Source organism: Chiloscyllium punctatum, chromosome 1 (genome assembly GCF_047496795.1).
Source record: "Chiloscyllium punctatum isolate Juve2018m chromosome 1, sChiPun1.3, whole genome shotgun sequence".
NCBI lineage: Eukaryota > Metazoa > Chordata > Chondrichthyes > Orectolobiformes > Hemiscylliidae > Chiloscyllium > Chiloscyllium punctatum.
The window spans coordinates 123,582,934-123,605,329 of NC_092739.1; the positions used below are offsets into that span (position 1 = coordinate 123,582,934).

General features: G+C 40.5%; 1 protein-coding gene across 1 annotated transcript in view; it reads left to right on the top strand.

Moving 5' to 3' along the window:
* Positions 1–22,148, top strand: part of slc45a2 (solute carrier family 45 member 2) — a 44,071-nt gene extending 21,923 nt beyond the window's left edge. Inside the window, exons 6-7 of the mRNA XM_072573385.1 lie at positions 7,424–7,629; positions 19,761–22,148. Of these exons, the coding sequence (XP_072429486.1) occupies positions 7,424–7,629; positions 19,761–19,985 (431 nt within the window). The 3' untranslated portion in view covers positions 19,986–22,148. The remainder of the gene's footprint in view (positions 1–7,423; positions 7,630–19,760) is intronic.
* The last annotated feature ends 248 nt before the right edge of the window (positions 22,149–22,396 follow it).

Consider the following 22,396-nt stretch of genomic DNA (forward strand, 5'->3'; position numbering starts at 1 on the left):
ACCCCTTCTTTCCATGGGCATTGACATTGGGCATATACTGGCCTCATTGCTGTTGCTTTTGGAACGTTCATGATTACGGTTACCTAATATAGGCAATCGACTATTTGTAAGTAATTTTCAAATAGTTTATTCAATTTGTTGAAAAGCAGCACTTTAGATATGATGCAGCATTCAGTTAGATAAAGAAAGGAAATCTATGACCAAAAGAGAAAATGCTGGAAAATCTCAGCAGGTCTGGCAGCATCTGTAAGGAGAGAAAAGAGCTGACGTTTTGAGTCTAACTGACCCTTTGTCAAAGGAAATCTATGACCTGTGACAGATGAGAAAACTTTAGCAATCCCATTTTTGTAGAATGGAGTGGTTTTCCAGTAAGAGACTGTCATCTTTGGAGGTAATAGTCTTTGATCTGCCCTCGAGCTTTTGAAGGATAACTTCTGACTTTCTCCTAAGAAGGTAGTAGCTTGTTCTTCTCAGTCTTTCCATTTGCTCCTTTTGAGGAGGCTGGCATTTTATGTCAATCACTTGTCTAAACCCTCTCAGCCAACACTTGATACATCAGGACAACTGTTGTCCCCTTGGCTGCCTTCGTCTGCAAGTTAGTTGACCTTCTAAGACTAAAACAATCTATTTTCCCAAACAGTGTGAAAATAGGGTGCACATAGTGCCTAAAACCAGGTAAAACCTTTGTGTCAGGTATGACACTATCCAATGGAGAGTTTTCCTCCATGATTCCCATTGACTTCAGAGTTTGATGCAACACTTGGTTAAATATAGCCTTGATGTCAATAACTGTCATTCTCACCTCACATCTGGATTCAGTTCTTTTGTCCATGTTTGAACCAAGGCTCTCTTGAGGTCAGGAGCTGAGAGACCCTGGCGGAACCCAAACTGGGCATCACTGAAAAGGTTATTGCTGAACAGGTGCTGCTTGATAGCACTGTTGATGACACCTACCATCACTTTACTGATGATCGAGAGTAGATTGATGAGGTGGTAATTGGCCGGGTTGGTTTGTCTTGCTTTGCATGCACGGAACATACATGGAAATGAGAAGGAGAAAATAAAGCTCCATGTTACTATTAAAGCCAGCTTAGTTAGGTGAGGCAGGTGTGATAATGTTACAGGCCTTAGCATTTCATGATATTCTTTGAATTACTCATAAGTTCTGTCTGATGGAATTTGGGAGAAGTTTTGCAAAATTCAGCCACTGGAGACGAGACTTTTTAAATTAATTTTCAGTCTTTGTGAAGTTTACAGATGAACATTTTTTCTAATTGTTTAAGTTGCATCATTAAATTGATGTAACCATTCCCACTCTTCAATCATTCTGAATAAGGAAATATTATACATAAATCAGACATTCGTCAAGCTAAAACAGTTACTTAACATCCGTTACAGAATTGGATAGAGTTATAAATTATACTGAATTGCTGCAGTACTGGATTAGAGTTGATATTTATAAATATGCTGCTGGTTGATGCTTTTAGCACCCTCTCCATTATTTAAAACCATTTCTTGGAATTAAAACAAAGCTCAGCATTAACAATATTGAATGCAAAATTTCAGTCCTTGGTAACAAAATATTTTCTCAAAATGTATAACCTTGAAGAATATTTGAGTAAATACGTGAGCCTCAAATTAACAGATCTCTTTTCACATAATAACCAATCCAACTTGTATGAGGACAGCTATCCATGCGATGTTAGTATATTTTCAGAGACATTTTAAGCTATGTCAATTTCATCATGGAATTGTTTCTTTTTCGATTACTCAATTGGCACTACTCCTCCTAAAAGTTTATTCTGATCAGTTTTTTGATGTTGAATTTCCTTATCTCAGTCCTAAATTTAACTTTTCCTTATTTGAACCAAATCCCTTATCCTCCTGTAGAATTTATTCTAGATTTACCTGTGTCTAATTGCATAAATATTTCATATATTTTTTATGGACCAATCGCTCAAGCACTAACATTTCAGGATGTTCATGTGCAGGTCTAGCCTATAGAGATAGGAGAGCTTCCAACTTAACAATGGCCACCATTTTGGGTCCTGGAGCTGGTTAAATTGAAATTCAGCATGGATGATCCATGAAGTGCCGAAGAGATTGCCAATGACCATACTAGATTGCGTGGATAGCCTATTTTTGCCTCGGCATTATGTCCCAAAATTAAAACAGAAAAACAAAGAAATCCTTCCTGGCCTTAACCCTCATTTCTCCCTCATCTCCCCCATTCCCCACCCACCCCATCCATACCACATAATGTCGAGGAATTGCCATTATTCCTCATCCTAATGCCACTCCATGCCTCTCACCAATCCCCTACAGTGTCTTGAACCTTCTCTGCTAACTTAGTGCAACTCATTCCAAACTGTAATTTCACCTTTTCTCCTTCATCTACCATGCCAATTCACTTTGTATCCATTAGTACCCAGAAACAGGAGAAAACAATAAGATGGTTTCCTTATAGTTATCTATTGCAGACTACAATTCATTGAAAATAAACACTTACTTTCATTAAAATAAATTTGACAATTGTAGACAGGTTTGGCAGTTCCAAGAGTTTTAGGCAATTTTTAAGTAGATTTTTCTCTACCGTTAACAAGCCCAAGAGTTCACTAAACCCCAAATTTCAACATCTCTAAGGCTACCTGATTCCCACCTCAGCCTCAAGTGTACTTAACCCCTCTAAAGGTGTCCCTGGAGCATATCTTAGTACCCAAAACTTGTATCTCATAAAGTCCTTCAAACTGGAAAGCCATCTTCAGAATCCAGTCAATTGACAAAGAAGCTCTGCATGGGGACAGAGCTACAGCTCAATTGCAGCCATAATAGAAAAACAAGATCAGCTAGTTAAACAACTGTGACAAAATCATCTTTGTGTATGGGATTAAAGAATGAGGAAATTTGTCAAAACAATTCCTGACTTTGCATTCAATGTCTGAAACTAAGTGACCAGAGTCATTTTCTAACAAAACTTGGATATAATATCCTTTAGGCTGATCATCCTGATTCACAGGAATAAAGGCAACAAATCTTTCTTAGTATAGTTACCATTCCAACTCTTGCTGGGAATAATACTGCTGGTGCTTTATTAGACAGAAGCCACACACATTTGATTGCCACTGGATAATTGTCAAACACAAGATACTCTGCAGGCAGAATCCAATCTTGTTAGCCATGGTGGTTTTAAGTGGTGGAGTTGCAGGGAAATTTTGAAAACCATTCTAACTGATATGGACAAGTTATTTGAGCAAAGAGAAAGGAAGTTACAAGAAAGAAGCTTCTTAAATAGTAATTGAAGAAAATAAACCTAAAATGCAGAATGAAAGAACTAGAAATTTAAGAAGGGAATAAGAACTACAGACTTCTCAAAATAGAGGTATAATTATTGACTGGTATAAATGAGATGGAATTGTAGAATAAAACAAAAAATCTTCAAAATGAAGGAATTCCTAGTGATATGTGATAGTTATTGCAGAGTACTAAGAGAGAATCAAGGAAAATATTATCTTGTCTGATGGATTTGCAAGCAAGAAAATAAAGGCTCAGGTTTATAATATGTCTCATCAAGAAGGCTAAAAGGGAGATCCTTCATGTCATAGACTGGCTGGTGATGAAAGGTGGGAGAGGTCTGGGCATTCTGGTTAGGGAAAAAGAACTTCTGGGAGTTGATCTTAGATAATTATATAATAGTTGTGGATGAAAAAGAAAAATCCTTAATATTGATTAACTTAAAGCAAAGAGTAGGATAAAGAGAGAAAGCATTGGGTAACTTTAAGACTGATGTCTGAAATTTCTTCCTCCAAAAAAGCAATGGAGATAAAGATCTGGGAAGTATTTTAGATCAAACCTATGGTCACTACCAAGTAGAAGGACAAGGATAGCAGATAGATGGGAACATCACCCCTTCAAGCTCCACTACAAGACCACCATCATCCTGACTTGGAAATATATTGCTGATCCTTTACTATCGCTGGATCAAAAATCCTGGAATTCTTTCCGTAAAGGCATTATGGGTGTACCTACAGTAAATTCATTACTGCTCTCTAAAAAGACTGTTCACAAACCCCTCTCTCTGGAATCAATCTAGTCACCCACCTGTAAAGGGCAGTTAGGCATTCGCAGTAAATTATGGCCAGCCAGTGACGCCTATATCCCATGGATTAATTAAAAACAATGAATTGCTTGATGAAATGTACAAGTGAATAAATCAATTGGCTTTCCTGGCTTCAAAGTATCTTGTTCAAGAACGAAAGATATTTTGAGTAAACAAAATTGACAAGCTGTGTCAGCTGTGAAATGTTTCCTTTGCGCCATTTCTTTCCACTTGAACATTTTAGCAAAACCCACAGGCTGATCTTTTCTAACAGACTGGCTCAGTATCAATTCCAGGCAGTCCCATGGAGAGGTTCTCTCCACAAACTCCAGTAGTTCAAAAGAACAAAAAAGCTAGGAGCGGGAGTAGGTAGTTCAGTCCCTTGAGCCTGTTCCACCATTTAATATGATCATGACTGATCTCATCTTGTCCTCAACTCCATTTTTCTACATGCTCTCCATGATTCTTCAACTCATTATTAGTGAAATATTCCCATATATTCAATGTCCTGCATTCAGTGCATTCTGGGGGAAGGAATTCCAGCCTTTGAGAGAAGTCATTTTTCCTCATCTCCATTTTAAAATTGCGACCCTTTATTTTAAAACTGTAACCTCTCATTCTAGATTACCCCTCAAAAGCACACATAATGTCTACGTCTACTTTGTTATTCCCTTTTAGCATCTTATATACCTCAGTTATATCTCTCATTCTTCTAAACTCCACAGAGTATCAGCCAAATCTGTTCAGTATTTCTTCATAAGTTCAACCCCTCAACTCTGGAACCAATCTTGTAAACCTCCACTGAACTGTCTCCAGTGCCACAATATCCCTCCTCAGAAAAAGGGACAAAGGTGATATGTTATTATTCCAGGTACAGTCTCACTAATGCCACAGCTCACCTCATTACATATGCACTAAGCATTTTTGTGCCTCACTCGCACTTTCTTGCTCTTACCACCAGTGGACATATTTGCCACTGCTGGGATGTTCTGGGATTCCTGCTGTTGGCACCATATTTAAAGTTGTCAGCCATGAATAGACAGTCACAGTACACAAAGTAAGAGAGAAATAAAAGAATAAGAGCTTTGGAGAGATGTAATTAGTATTAGTGAAATAGAATCATTTGAAATAGAACCACACATTTGTAATTGTGTTGCTTCTTTACATCAGCATCTTGTTATATCAACTGTTGTTGTAACTGCAGCTACCAAGCGACACATTCTTAACATTGTCCTATTTTAGAGCTCTGACTTTCCCTAACACCAAGCACTAGCATAATACTTTGTCATTGTTTAGGGCTGACCATGGCCTTTCCCAGTGACCAATTTGAAAGCACAGCCCTGACAGATGAACGACTAAACCCCTGATTGACCTCTGTACAATACCCCAACTGACTTACCAGTCATCCCCTGTTAGTTGTCCTGGACCTGCAGGACTGACCATGTCTGACTCCCTGGACTGAAATGTTATGGAACCTCTGATGATCACCACCCCAAGCACCCGCCTGGCTGTATCCAAGCCCTTGGACTGATATCAGATGATGCTGTTGACTTACTTTGTCATTACCGTCTGTCTGACTTTAGTCATCCTTGACCCGACTGAGGACTATTCTCCTTAGACTTTGTTACATAGCCATTTAGTTCAAGTAGATTGTGTATGTGCCATGTAAGTTGCTGGCACATGCCGTAGAGGGTGACATTAGTGCAGCAGCAATGCCATGCAGCAACATATACCCCCCACCCACTACTGGCAATTGCAACAAGTTGCCCAGTTTTGTGTTTGTCTTAAAAGGCAAGGCAAGGTGGAGACACTATGAACATCCAAGTAGATGCAAAGTGTGTAAACAGTAAAAGTGTGGGTAAATACCTTGTGAAACACCTTGCACCAGCCATGAGATGGTTCCCCGTCCCAGCACTCAAGTGGCAAGGCAGCAGCATCACAATGTAAGGTGTTGGTGAACTCTAGCGGTCAGTGTTAAAGTGGAGAATTATAGTGAGTTGGAGCTTTGCCATAATGATGTGGTGAGGGTACAGGGAGTTACTGCCCATGGAGTATCTCCAGAGGCTGCTGGGGACTGTGGACTGAGATGGAGGTCAGAAGGAGCAAGGAGTGAGCTGCAGATTATGGATACCCACTCTGACTTCCTTATCAGGAATTGTCACTGACCAATTTCTCTCTGCTGTGTGGGCGAATAGCAAACTGGATATATATAAGACAAGAGCACATAATAACAAGATAGGATTTTATGCAACTGGCCCCTCTCTGTTCATTCGCAAGATTCTTGTCTCAAACTGTCAAAGCTTGGGTACAAAATCAGACTTGTTGAAAATCTCAGTTTTCAAATTCACGATATTTTTGCAGCTTACTCATCATTTTCCACATCAATGGGGGCTGGAACAATTCAACTCAGTGCCTTACCGCTGTGGGGTCACATTTTTATGAGATCGAAAATCTAGCACTTAAGCTTAGTGGCAATAGGCAAGTCTTCAAATTCAATTTACATTCTGGATTAGTGGTGTTGGAAGAGCACAGCAGTTCAGGCAGCATCCAAGTAGCTTCGAAATCGACGTTTCGGGCAAAAGCCCTTGATCAGAATTTGGTTTCCAGCATCTGCAGTCATTGTTTTTACCTCGTAAATTCAATTTACACCCAATTAAAATTATATCATGCATTCAGTTAATTTATTTGGAAAGTTTATGATATAAGATGGGCAGCTGGCAATACTGGATAGGATCCAAACCTACTTTATTGGCTTTTCTGCCTGTAGCAACACGATCTGGCATGTATCACTTTTCTTAAAACTCTGTGCAAGATTACCAATAGAAAACATATCTGCTAAGTATGCCCATCAGTGTGTAAAAGAGAAAACTGGTTCCTGTTTCAGGTCTGACATACAATCAAATTTAAAATTTCTCATATAATCTGAAGATTTTTAATATCTAAAATATTAGTCCATCATTATTTCTAGAATTAAAACAGGAAGTGCTATAGAAACTCAGTAGGTCTGGCACCATCTGTAGAAAGAAACACAGAGTTAAGAATCTGTTCTGAAGAAGTGTTATATCCAATTCGAAATGTTAACTTTGTTTCTCTCTGCACAGATACTGCCAGACATGCTGAGTTTGTAAGCGTTTCCTGTTTTTATTTCAGATTTCCAGCATCTGCGCAATTTTGCTTTTATTGTTCTAACACTGATTGAGAAGTTGTGATATTTCCAAACTTTACTTTATTTAAAATTCCAACATTTGTAGCTTTACATTATTGTCAATATTTTGTTTAGGCAATAAATTAAATTGTAATTTTTTTTTACCGCTGATTCTCTTACAGATTTACAAAAGATCATTTTGCCTGTAATAGGATTGAAAGGAATGTACTTTGTTGGATATTTCCTGTTTGGCCTTGGAACTGGATTAATTGGTCTCTTTCCTAATGTTCTGTCCACACTGCTCCTCTGTACAGCTTTTGGGGTGATGTCCAGCACTCTTTACACTGTGCCCTTTAACTTGATGGCTGAATACCACAGAAAAGAAAAGGTAAGTCTACAGGCCTGAAATATGAGAGTGAGTGGATAATAAGATAGAAACCACCTCCTTATCTTGGAAGGAAGTGTTATAACAAAGACAAAATTTATGTTCTTTAGGTCTTACTCTTTAAATTAAACTGAAGGAATAAAGGGGGTCATGTGAGTTGCTCTGACATCTGCTCAACAACAGGCCTAGGGGGCTTTCTTGTTAAAAACTAAAAGAGGACAGAGATTGGTTCCCTGGAGGAAGATACAAGATATTTATACCTATTGACAATGGTTACAGCATCTGTACTAGACTCTGTCACGGAAAAAAGGAGAATGTGCTCAATTTAAATTATGATTGCTTTCACTCTCTAAAGCCTGAAACAGTGAGGTATTGTTTGATTTTTTCAATTTCTTTTTTTTTATTCCCATCGCTTTCTGAGGTAGGCAGAAAACTGTTTCCCTAGCCCATTTTTAAAATTATAATTCTTCAATCTACCCACAGCATAAGCCTTGAAGGTTTAATTATAGATCGGGGTCATGAATAAAACACCCAGACCCATTCCCCTAACCTATATTTATTCCCCTGACTAATGCACCTAACCTACACATTCCTGAGCACTATGGACAATTTAGCCCAGGCAATTCATCTAACCTGCACATCTTTGGACTGTGGAAGGAACCCAGAGGAAATCCATGCAGATACGGGGAGAATGTACAAACTCCACACAAACAGTTGCCCGAGGCTGGAATCGAACTCGGGTCCGTGATGTTGTGAGACAGCAGTGCTGATCACTGATCCACAAGTGTTGATAAATTGAAATATTTTAAAAAGCAGCTCATATGGCATACATATTTCTAGAGGTCAGTGTGTCCAGTAATAGTTTCCTCAGTGAGATGGGCGCAGTGATTTTCATTCTTGCAAGCTATGCGTAAGCTTCTGGGAGTCAGAGAGACTTTGGAAATGCAAGGGCCAACTCAGAACTGTAAATGTATGGGTGGGTCTTGGGGCTGACACTACTTAACATGGAGTCAGAGAGGCATCAGATCTTCAAGGGACCAACTCAGGGTGAGAGGGATGACTTGTGGGCAAGTCTCAATCACTGCACTGCTACCTGAGAGTTGGTGAGGTACAGCATTCAGATGTTCAGAACTCACCCATTCGAACAGAGAACGAGAAAAATTGATGATGTTACAGAAAATCTGTAAAGGTGGTAAGAAATTGCTATTAGGACTGTCTTTAAATTTCAGCATTAGAAAAGCAAATTATTTTTAAAGAAATAGCTGTACTTTGATTTAACTGAGGAACACCATCTATAAGGGAAAGTTAGGGCCACTGTAATATTGTAATAAAAGTAATCCAAATTAATGCAATGGGAAAGCAATTGTTATGGACCAAGCCAGACCCTCTCAAAACGTTTCAAGAAATAGCTCAGACACTAACTTTGCTAGTTGTTTTAAGCAGGTGTAACGTGGATATTCCAGATTGGATGTGGTTGGTCAAACCACTTAGTTTTAAACAAATCTGAATTTACTTACAAGATCACCGAATGAAACACAAACAAAAGAGAATAGAATACTGAATGGCATAACTTATGTGGAAACCCAACAGATCATCCCAGCTTAATGATGCTGTTCCCAGTACTTGCAACAATCCCCATAAACACCCCTTAGCACAAAAGGTAAAATCAAACACAGGGTCTTACATGAGAGATGACAGAGAGAGGGAGGATCAGCTTGGACCTGCTTCTTTGGGTCCAGCAGCTTCACCACTGGCTGCCTGCTTTCAGTGAATAGCCAGACTGCTAAAAATCCAATCAAACCAGCAAAAAGCTGAGCTGGGAGAACTGGCCACTCCGCTTTCAAGTGTTTTTTTTATTATTCTTCCACTTGATTTTCTGAGATGCCTATTATTCAACCTTTTGTTGAAATCACAAAATTGCTTACCCCCATCTGAGTTTGTACTGTCCATTACAATGAGAGTAATGACTTCATTAGCACAAGTTTTTGTGCAGACACAAAGAATTGATGGTGATTTTAAGTCACAATGGTGCTTGAATGTCGCAAAGACTGACTTTTGAAAAACAGTTTTCTCCGTTATATAATTCTAACAAACCATCTAATTGCTCAGAATGTGAGCAAAAGTAACATCAATGGTAGAGGATGTGATCTCCTCTGCCTATCCTTAAGATATCTTTGAATATTTTCCCTGGGATGAGGGACTCCAGAACTAGAAGGCATAGGTTTAGGGTGAGAGGGACAGATATAAAAGAGACCTAATAGGCAACTTTTTCACACAGAGCCTGATACGTGTATGGAATGAGCTGCCAGAGGAAGTGGTGGAGACTGGTACAATTGCAACATTTAAAAGGCATCTGGATGGATATATGAATAGGAAAGCATTGGAGGGATATGGGCCGTGTGCTGGCAGGCGGGACTAGCTTGGGTTGGGATATCTGGTCGGCATGGACGAGTTGGACTGAAGGGTTTGTTTCCGTGCTGTACATCTCTGTGCCTCTATGGGTCTATGACAATCACCCTCTATTTACATATGGACAGTCTTTGATTCTGATCCAACTTCTCAGAGCCAGCTTTCAGAGTGAACAGAATCTCTGACACTCCTGTTTATATCTGTCAGCCAGGACTCCCTGATTGAACCAGATTAACAGCCCCAATCAGGAAACTCATATTCTATGAAGTCCACCTGGTTAACATCAGTACAGTTATCACTTGCCTCCGCCAGCTCCAGGAAGATCAGATTTAACCTGGTGCAGAATCTTTTCCCCATTAGAAATTCTGGAACCATCCCTGTAGTTGCATGAGGAGTGGTCCAATAATCAAATAGGAACTGGGACAGTGTTGTATCTATTGAAGCTGTAGGTTTTTTTTAAGCCTGGTTTCAAAGTTTGGATTGCTCTTTCTGCTAGACCATTGCATTATGGATGGTATGGAGCCATTCTTATATCTTGAATACCATTTGCCTGCAGAAATGCTCAAATTCCCTGCTGGTAAACAATTATCTGTGACCAATACTTCCAGGAGTCCATATATTGCAAAGGATGTGCACAGTTTTCCTATCATCATCCCTGTGTTTGGTGAATGAACTTTATGAACATTCAGCCATACTGGGTATCCATAATGAATAAGAACATTGACCCCATGGAAGGACCTTCATAGATAACGTGTAACCAAGTCCAGTGTTAAACGAGCTATTTCCACAAATGTAGCAAGCTGCTGATGCTACTTCTTCTCCTTGTGGGCATTCTGGGTACTGCCCCAACAACACAGGTATATCTACATCTAATCCTGATTACCAGACATAACTTCTCACCAATAACTTCATTTTGGAAACCTCTAGATGACCCTGGTGGTGTTCAGCTAGTATCTGGTGGTGATCTTTGCTAGGGACAATCATTCTTACTCCCCACAATAATATCCTGTCCTTTACTGTGATCTGTTCTCTGTGGGTCCAAAAGGTTTCAATTCTGGGAAGCCTGTTAGCTTCCCCTATCACCACCAGCTCTTTCAGTTTTGTCAGGACCAGATCTTTGTGCTCCAAAGTCTCATATTTTTGTCAGCTGTGACTTGAAGTGTGTCCAGAAAATTTAAAACCATTACGGACTCTTCCAGTGGTAGTATCAAAGGTGATGTGTCTCCTAGGGGGAGGTGGCTCAATGCAACAATATTTGTTACTTGGCTTCCCAGACGGTGTGTGCCAACTTGCAATTGTATGCACTTATATTACAGCCCACTGCTGAATTCATTCTGAACTATGGGTGACCCCGCCTTGTCCACTTTAAGGAGACCTAGCTGGGGTTTTGTGATCTATTCTTAAAAAATTATGAATGTAAAGGTATTGGTGGAACTTCCTGACTACAAATATACTGCCAAAACGTTTTTCTCTATCTCGACGAATTTTGCTTTGCATTAACCAAAGTCCTGGATGAACACCCAATTAGGTGTTCCTCTCCATTTGGCCACCTATGAGCTAATATTACCCCAATGCCACATGGGTAGACAGTGCCTATCAATACCAGATCTCACTTGGCATCATAGTGGGCCAACATCTTAGAGGAAGATAACTGTAAGCTATGGCTTAGCTATGTGACCATTTCAATGGCTGACCCTTTTTAAAGAGTTGATGCAAAGGTGCCAGGATCAAGGCTAGGTTTTGTATGAACTTTCCATAATAATTCACCAACTCAAGGAAAGACCTAAGCTTCGGTACAGATGTGGGAGCTGGGGTACTTTTGATCGTCCTCACTTTATCTTTCAACAGACGTTATCTAATCTTGTCAACTCTGTAGCCCAAATGGATCACTTGGGGGGCCTGAAACACATTTTACCCTTCTCAGGCAAACACCCACCAAGAGAAACATTTAAGGACTATGAGAAAGTGAGGACTGTGGATGCTAGAGAGTCAGAGTTGAAAAGTGTCATGCTGGAAAAGCGCAGCAGATCAGGCAGCATCCTAGAGGAACAGAAGAGTCAACGTTCTGGGCCATTGACTCTCCCATCTAAGGACTATGTCTAAGTTCTCTAAGTGCTCTTTATTGGTCTTCCCTGTTACTAGCACTTCATCCAGATAAATGTTGACCTGGGGTAAGCCTTGTAAAATGTATGCATTGTCTGCTAAAACATTGCACAGGCTGACAATACCCCAAATGGTAGTGTCATATAAGTATAATTATTTATGGGTATTAAATGGAGCATACTTCTGAGAATCCCCATCTAACCACAATTGTAAGTATGCATTACTCATGTCCAGCATTGTGAAGGACAACCTCCTTCTAGCTTTGGGTACAAATCCTCAATGCAAGGGATTAAGTATTTATCCAGCTGTGAAAAGTGGTATTCTGTGTGTTCAAAATCCCCACAAAGACAAACCGGAGGGGCATGGATAGGATAAAGAGACAAAGTCTCTTCCCTGGGGTGGGGAGTCCAGAACTAGAGGGCACAGGTTTAGGGTGAGAGGGGAAAGATATAAAAGAGACCTAAGGGGCGATGTTTTCACGCAGAGGGTAGTACATGTATGGAATGAGCTGCCAGAGGAAGTGGTGGAGGCTGGTACAATTACAATTTTTAAAAGGCACTTGGATGAGTATATGAATAGGAAGGGTTTGGAGGGATATGGGCCAGGTGCTGGCAGTTGGGACTAAATTGGGTTGGGATATCTGGTCGCCCTGAACAAGTTGGACTGAAGGGTCTGTTTCCGTGCAGCACATCTCTATGACTCTATGACTCATTAGGCTTCACAACTGGTAAGACCAGTGTTGCCCATTCCGCAAACTCTACTGGTTTGATGCTTCCTTCGCTTTCCGGCCTTCTTATTTCTACTGCTACTTTTGCCTGTTGGGTACATGGCACTGGGCAGGCCTTGTAGAATTATGGAATTGCTTCCTAGTCAACATGCAAGGTACCCTTGGCCCCTTTTAATATTCTGTAGACCTTTCTGAAAAATGTCTGGGTACTGAATTAGGATTTCACTCAGGCAACCATTTTATAATCGAAAAATTTTGAGCCAATCTAGGTGCAGCTTTCTCAATCAAATTCACCTCATCAGTTTTGGACCCGAGCCTTTTACTACAGTCAGTGGTAACTGAACCAGCTGTTTCTCATAAGAGACTGAAATCAAAGTTGCACCTATAATCTGTAAAGGTTCCCTGGGATAGATTCTCAGGGTGTGGTGCTGGAAAAGCACAGCTGGTCAGGCAGCATCCGAGGATCAGGAGAGTCGACGTTTTGAGCATAAGCCCTTCATCAGGAATGAAGGGATGGCCAAAGGGGGCTGAGAGATTAATGGGGGTGGAGTTGGGGGAGGGGAGGGGGTTGCAGGGAGAAGGTAGCTGGAAATGCAATAGGTATATGGAGGTAATAGGTCGGAAAGGAGTGTGGAGCAAATAGGTGGGAAGAAAGGTGGACAGGTAGAACAAAAGGGTGGTGCCGAGTTGGAAGGTTGGATCTGGGATAAGATGGTGAGAGGGGAGATGAGGCAACTGGTGACATCCACATTGATCCTGTGATTGGAGGGTCCCAAGGCAGAGATGAGGCATTCTTCCTCCAGGTGTCGTGTGGCAAGGGTTTGGCCGTGGAGGAGGCCTAGGACTCACATGTCCTTGGCGGAATGGGGGAGGTGTTAAAGTGTTCAGCCACAGGAAGGTAAGATCGTTTAATGCATGGCAGTCCCACCCCCCACCCCCCACCCCCTCCCATTTATCTCTCAGCCCCCTTGGGACACCCCCTCATTCCTGATCGAGAGCTTATGCTTGAAATGTTGACTCTGTTGCTCCTTGATGCTGCCTGACCTGCTGTGCTTTTCCAACACCATACCCTTTGACTCTAATGTTTAGCATTTGCAGTCCTCACTTTCTCCTGGTATAGCTTCTCAGTCTAGCTGAGGTCTTGCACAAACCTAAGGATTGGAATCCAGTGTAAATTATTTGTTGAAGACTGATTCTGCAATCGTTGAAACAACCACACTGGTACTGAACTCCATTAGAAGCAGAATCCAAAGATGTGCAGGTCAGGTGAATTGACCATGCTAAATTTCCCATAGTGTTAAGTGCATTAGTCAGGGGTAAATATAGGTTAGGGCAATGGGTCTGGGGATGGGTTACTGTTTGGAGGGTCAGTGTGGACTTGTTGGGCCAAATAGCCTGTTTCCATACTGTAGGGAATCTAATCGAAACCATATAACCAGACCTTTATTTTGATTGGTTAAACTGTTCCATACTAGATGTTGGTGGTTTTTCTAGGGTGTGCATTCTCCAGGATATCGGCCTAAGAATTCTCTTACTCAGTTCAGGTCTGGTGGGACTCTTTTGCTGTCTCAAGTCTGCATACCAGCTGCAACTGCAATGGCTTGCCAACCTAATCCCTGAAGAAAATTTTAACCATTTGACTGAGGCTTGGCTTTGTTTGGGGGTTTTGCTGTGGGCTGCTCTAGAGTCCCTCTGTTCGGGATATGTCCTGTGTGAGGCTATGCAATTGCCTTTGCTCAAGTGGTATTTTCCCAAACTTAGTCGGACTGGCGAGCATATCCACTTCCACTGGAATAACCTGCACCTTCACGTGCCACATTTTCTAATGGTGAAGCTAGTGTAGTGCTGGTTTGAAGTTCAGTTGGACTTTAGCTGTAGGTGTTTTTGCATGGTTGCAACATTATTCCATCATACCAAATGGTCTCTCAGTTTTTCATTAATGGTTCAACCAAAAACACATGCCTCTACCAGTTGTCTTAACCTAGTTAAAAACTCCCGTATGAATTCCTCTGGTTCTCGAACTGCCAAGTAAATCTAATACCCTCTCAGAATTAGAGGAGGCTTGGTTCTTAATATTCCTTAACAAAATCCATCAAGTTTTTTGTATCTGGTGCTTCAGAGAAGGTTAGGCTCCTATTAACAGAAAACGTTGCAGATCCACAAGCTGTCAGAAGAATTACTTGTTGCTTTTCATCTGCCCCAATGTCATTTGCCTGGAAAAATTAAAGCATTCTTTCCACATACTGGGACAGTCTTCAATGCAGGATTGAACAAGACAAACTTCCCAAATAACAGAATGATGCCAGAAATGTTTATCCCAACTCAAAGATGACTGTTGCGAGCGAATTTCTTCAGGAAGATACTTTGCTCTCATTGCCACTGAAATAACTCGACAGAGGCTGGTTTTCTGTCACCAAGCCAGCCTTTATTCATACATGGAGAGTCTTTGACAATGATCCACCTCCCTCAGAGCCAGCTCTCAGAGTGAACAAAATGTCTGACAGTCTTGTTCCTCCTTTTTTCTTTTTTTCTTTTTTAAAAATTTTTTTTCAACCCCCACACTACCGCCTAACCGCGGTAGTGCTTATTTTTTTCCCAGCACCCATGGTGTGTGTGTGCAGGTGTGAGACACAGTGAAAAGACACAAAGTGCATGAATCTTTATTCAATTTCCACCACCAGGAAGATAGGAAAAACACCCGAGTGGCCAGTGACAAGCACTGCCCTTACAATCCTGTTCTTTTTTTTTCAAGGTGCATGAATCTTCATTCAATTTCCATCACCAGGAAGATAGGAAAACACCCGAGTGGCCAGTGACAAGCACTGCCCTTCACATCAAAATCCCCTGATTACATTTTTTTAATATGAAAAACACCCGAGTGGCCAGTGACAAGCACTGCCCTTACAGTCCTGTTCTTTTTTTTTGTTCTTTTTTTTTCTTTATTTTTTTTTCTTCTTCTTTTCTCTTACACCCGAGTGGCCAGTGACAAGCACTGCCCTTCAAACCACAGGGCAATGCTGTGTGATGGATACCATTTTTTTTCTTTTTTTTCCCCAGCACCCATGGTGTGTGTGTGTAGATGTGAGACACACTGAAAGACACAAAATGCACAAATCTTTATTCAATTTCCACCACCAGGAAGATAGGAAAAACACCCGAGTGGCCAGTGGCAAGCACTGCCCTTACAGTCCTGTTCTTATCTGTCAACTAGGGCTCCCTCATTGGACCAGTTTAACAATTTCAATCAGGGATTTCATAATCTATGAGATCAACCTGGCTGACCTCATTACAATCACTACAATTTCAAACGTTTCTGGCATTTCCTGCCACACAGCTGACATTACCCTTTAACAGGGCTTATCTGTCCAACACAATGATATCCATGGATGATCCTGACATTGACATCCAAAGGTACTCATCACCTTGATATTTATCTGGTTGTCTCCTTCTCTGCTGTGGCTACAGAATATTTCTCCTCTTTTCTACCTCATCCATTTAGGCACACTAATGATCTTACATTGCTGTTGGTGTAACTTTTATCAAAATCAGGATTGAAATGTCAAAATGCACAATCGTATCAGATGTTGAAATCAGAACATCATGCAGGCTGCAGTATGCAAGCTTATTTAGGCATGCCAAAAGAAAACATGCGCAGAAAATCACAGCATTATTATTGTGCAGAAGGAGCTCATTCAGCCCATTATACATGCATCAGTTCTATTATCTAGTCTGGTTCTATTCCCCAGTGCCTTTTTGCCATGTCCCTGCACACAAAAAAAAATTACTATCACAAAAAACCATCCAATATCCTCTTGAATGTCTCAATTGAATCTGCTTCCACATTTCCAGGCAGTGCATTCTATACTCCTTGCTGTATTAGAAAGCTTTTCCTCACTTCACATCATGCTTTGTCCACACATCACTTTAAATTTTTCCCTCTTGGTCTTTTTTTCTACAACAAATGGAAACAGCTTCTTCCTACCTAGTTTGTCAGTCCACTCATGACTTTGAAAATCCTCAATCAGATCTTCTCCTGGGAGAACTGTCCTTACTGTTCAATCTATCCTCATAGCCAAAGTTTCTCATGTCTGGAACAATTCTAGTAAATTGCTTCTGAAATCTCTCGAATCTTTTTTATAAAGTGGTGCGCAGAAGCATTATTGGACTTTGGGATTACTGATCCAATAACATCACCACCCTGCCCTTGCCTCCCTCAGAACTCTGAAGAAAAAGAACTTGTCCATGTGTTGTGCTTTTTTTCAACTGGACAAAAGCTTGGGTCAATCTTTTCCAATGACAATGGCTTATTAATCTGAACTAATTTATCAAGTTTAATTTAAACAAAAGCCTGGCAGTTAATTGCTGGCAGTGCATTCACGCTAGCAATGCCTCTACCAGACTTGGCCTGCCAACAAATCAGTACTTTCTACTGAGGAAATATAAATTATTGTTTCCTTTGAGATTTAGCATTTTTGTGATTATATTCAGATGAGTGCAAGTAAAACGTTTTACTAGTCAGGGCTGGATTTTATGTCTTTTTGGCTATATCCAAGTTGTGTCAATTTTTTTTAGAAAGATTCCTCTAGTAAGGCCAAGTGGGATTTCTTGTTGTATCTGAACAAACTCACCTCATTAACTAACTATTTGGCCCTAAGGCATGCCTCAAATCTGATTCTGGCAGCATCTTAATCTCACACTGCTCTGGAACAACTGCTGACTCACTGGAGAGCCTGGAATTCATTGCCATCTCTTGTATGCACACCATCTTTAGAAGGCTGATTTAGACCCTGACAAACAAAGGTCAGTCCAGAGCTACTCTGCACAGTTCCTGATATAGGCTTCGGGTATGGTCGGCAGAGGAATTTGATTAGATTAGATTAGATTACTTACAGTGTGGAAACAGGCCCTTCGGCCCAACAAGTCCACACCGCCCCGCCGAAGCGTAACCCACCCATACCCCTACATCTACATCTACATCTACCCCTTACCTAACACTACGGACAATTTAGCACGGCCAATTCACCTGACCTGCACATCTTTGGACTGTGGGAGGAAACCGGAGCACCCGGAGGAAACCCACGCAGACACGGGGAGAATGTGCAAACTCCACACAGTCAGTCGCCTGAGGCGGGAATTGAACCCGGGTCTCCGGCGCTGCGAGGCAGCAGTGCTAACCACTGTGCCACCGTGCCGCCGGTGTTCCACATTACAGGCAGAGACTCGGAAATCAAGCTTGAAGGGTTGGTACAGTGATAGGGTGACCTCTACCCTAAGAATTAAGAATGGAACCTATGACACCAGGCCATGTCAGTTTGGTCTGCAATTGCCACTGTCTCAGCCATCTGTGGAAAAGCCCAACATTGCAAAAAATAAAGGATAAAGACCTTCTCTACTCTGCCGGCTGATGTGCCACAATCTTCTCTCCAATAACTCACACTCAATCTTTCTCAGCTACTGTACCACCTCCCATCAAGGCTCATGTTCATCCACTCTCACCAGTGCCTGCAAAATCTACCGAGAAAGGATCACTCAACCTCAAACATTAACTCTGATTTCTCTCCACAGATGCCGTCAGCCCCGCTGAGCTTTTCCAGTAATTTCTAATATTGTCCCTGCAACATCTACCCTCACTCACTATTCCCCCAGTGTCTTTGCTGCAGCCTTGTAATGATCATTGCCAGTGCAGCCTGAGGTGCAACATTAAAATGTGGAGGGATCCTATGAGTGGACTGGAGCGTTCCTAAAGACTGGCACATGTTGGATGCCAGTGAGTGTGGTCATGGGGTGTGTGTAGTTCGTGACCTTGGAGAATGCCCTGAAATTATGGTGCCCTTTGTCCACCACGGACGTCTTTCAGAGCAAGCAGCAGGCTGAAGTCACTAAGTACCAGCTTTAGGTTCCAGGCTAATTCTTGCTCAATGTCTAGCTTGTTTGGGGAGTTTGATAAGGAAGAAAGCTGATTATTAATGAGGTGATTTAAATTGCTGCAGATGTTTGAATCTGTACAGAAAACAAAAAAATGCTGGAAATCACAGCTGGGTAGGCAGTATCTGTAGCAAGCAAGGAAGCTAATGTCATCGTCAACTGGCAACTCACTGCTCCCTAATGAGAATTTCACCATGCTACTTGTGAAAAACATAAAGGATGGAGGGAAATGATCTGGACATCAAGCCTCATCAGACCTCTGGTCTGATTCTGCAAAACATCTCTCCACTGCCAAGGTTATTCAGATCCTTATTACATTCTGTCCAATATTTTGAAGACTAAACATGATGGGACTTTTCTGTACGAAAATATCATTGAAGTATAATCTTTAGAGAAATTTGAAGTCATAAAAGAGATGTTTCCATTTCCAGGGAAGACCAGAACTAGGGGCCATAAATGTAAATAAGTTATTCCTGAAATGAGTAGAAAATACAAAGAATATAATTACACAGAGAGTGATTAGAACTTGGAAGTCACTACCACAATAAGTGTTTGTTGCAAATAGTTCAGGTATATTTAAAAGGTAGCCAGATAAATACATGAGGAAAAAAAATGAATAGGTTGAAAGGATTAGATGAAGAAGGCTGAGAAGAGCTTCATAAGGAACATAAACCACTAACATGGACTTACAAGTCGGGTCAAATTCTTGTTTTTCTGCTATAAATGCAATGCAATATTTTTCATGCTTTAACTCACAAAGTTGAGATACAGGAAAATAAATCACTGCTTTCTTTCATTTATTGTTATTTTTGTGACAAAATTTATCTGTGGCTCTTTTAGTTATTTGCTTTCTCTGAATACAAATTATTTTGTCAATTCAAATGACTTTCTTGAAGGTCAAAGCACTGCACTATAAAATGAAATTAAACTGTTCTAGTTACACATTGTTCCGGCCTTCCTCTGTTTTCAGATTGAAAGAACAAACAGTGGAACACCTTTGAATGAAAGCAGGGGTAAAGGCATTGACTGTGCTGCACTCAGTGCTATGGTGCAGCTGGCACAAATCTTGGTCGGAGTGGGTGTTGGAGCCTTAGTAAATTTGGCTGGCACTGTGAAGGTTGTTGTAATTACTTCATCTGCCATCTCATTATTTGGTTGTTGCTTTGTTGGATTGTTTGTCCAATATAGTCAGTGAGAACATTATCAAAACAATGTAAATACAGCAATAATCTTTTTTTTGTAACTTTGTGAATTAATATATTCTGAATATTCTGAATTTTTAAGCATGCCTTACATTGAATTTCCCCCAATACTTCCAGCAGACGATGTTTCTGATAATGGTGAGGTGATCCTGTAAGGTCTGAGTCCTTACTAATGGTTTCTGTGGGACTTATTTGTTTGTTGATGTGTGTGTGGCAAAGGCCACTTAAGGAAATGTGACAGAGTAGTGAGTATTAAACTGAGCTGTACTGGCCAGGAAAGCAATAGGAAAGGCAAATTGCCTAGATTCATGATCCTGATAACATCCTGCACACTTTTACTGAAAAACAAGTGGTCAGGTGTCATGATCACCCTCTCAGACTGATTCCCTGGTATGGTACTCTGGGCATGAGTAATACTGTTTATTCATTCATAATATGTCGAGTTCACTGACTAAGACAGTCTTTATTGCTCATCCCTAATTGTCTTGCGAAGGTGATGGGAAGAGATTACAGAGCTTTGGGAAGCAGAGGGATCTTAATTTCCTAGTGCATGAACTTCATTAGGCTAGCATACAAGGACAGTGAGGAATTTGGAAAGCTAACAGTATGTTATTATTTATTGCAAGGGGAATTGGCAAGAAAAGTCAGGAGGTTTAATGTAATTGTCCAAGATATCTGGAGCACTCTGAGTACTAACTGATCTGTTTGAAATGGGTTAGAAATAATTGAGAAAAGGAGAATAGCTTGCTGGAAATCCTGAGGAATTTAATAGTAGGTCAGGGACAGGGACTGAATAAAATTAGCATAAGCCAAAACATTGCCAGTAGGGAAATTAATGGAATTAGAGAGAGAAGGCCCCAGAGTGATGGTTTCCATCTAAAAGGGTTAAAGGAAGTAGGGGAAGATATTGTCCATGCACTTACTACGATCTTTCAGTGTTCCATAGATACAGCAGTCATCTCTCTAGGTTCAAAAATTGCATGTCATTCCACTGTTCTAGAAGCACAGAAGAGAAAACCCAAGGGAATTTCAGACCAGTCAGCTTAATATCTGTATTGGGGGATTTGTTTAATTTTACATCTGAGAAAGATAAATATTTGTTAAGCAAAGATATTAAAAGATATGGGCAATAGTGTTAAACCACAGGTTTTAAAGCAAAGATATTAAAGGTACTAAGAGATATGGGCATGATGTTAGCCCAAAAATCAGCCATGATCTCATTGAATGGTAGCACGGGTGCAAGGTGCTGAATGGCCTGCTCCTGTTCCCATACCCCTACATCTACACCTGAACTGCATAGAAAGTCAAGTTTAACAGGTGGTGCCTGTAATTTTCCCTCCATGTTACATAACCTCCTGCCGTGAAAATTCTTCATCAGCACTGATTCAAAATCCTGGAACACTCTACCTTACAGTCTAGATGTATCTACACCATCAGACTGTCAGTAGCTCAAGAAGGGAGCTTAACACACTTTCACAAGGGCAGCTTATGCTCAATAAATGGGCAATAAATACTGGTCTTACCAAAAAACACATTTCTCAGAAATTTATAACATCTCCCATAATTTACTTTGAACTTTAGGAGAACACCTTCAGGCCCAGAGTTTGACACAAAACCACATGCAATCATTCTATACAGTATTTTAGAAACATACATTACTGAAACAAAATTTTGCAAAGGGAAACATACAGTCAAAATATTTGACCATGCTTAATTTCTATTGTCGCTTATAAACATGTCACAGGATTGACATGTTCAATTTACATACAAAATAGTACACTCACCCATCCTCGCACCACTTTTCAAAAACTAAAACTAAACAAGTTATTTTCGAAAGAAATATTTTTATTAAAAAATGAGCAAAAAGTATTATTTTCAAATTTAGGCTTTTGCTAAGCTGCTTAACAAATAATGCATCTAGCCTTATCGATGAGCAGTTCTGATAATGTATGCAATTATATTTAACCCACAATATATGTATCTGCAAATATTATGTAACTCATTGAATCTTCAATTCTATCGTAGCATAATCTGAGAATTATTTTTAATGTTGAACAATTTAATAAAAGAAAGGACTTTTAAACCAAAGACTCGAGTACATTATAATGTCAGTCAGAACCTTATTAAGCAGGTTTCATTTCTCAATGATTTCTTTTGGGCAATTTTCTACTCCCTGCTGAAGCCCGATTCCTTGCTGAAGTATGGTCTCATGATATTGCTATGTTCCTGAACCTTGTCAAAGTGGCTGCTGAACAACTATGAGCCGCATCAGCTAGTACCAGCTAGCTGTAACCAAGCCAACTAGATGTCAAAACTAGGCTCCATCCTTCTTACACACAAGATTTAGATGTAAATAATTTGAACAGGAAGATTCTTTAAAAAAAGTTGTTTCTAGGATAGAGTC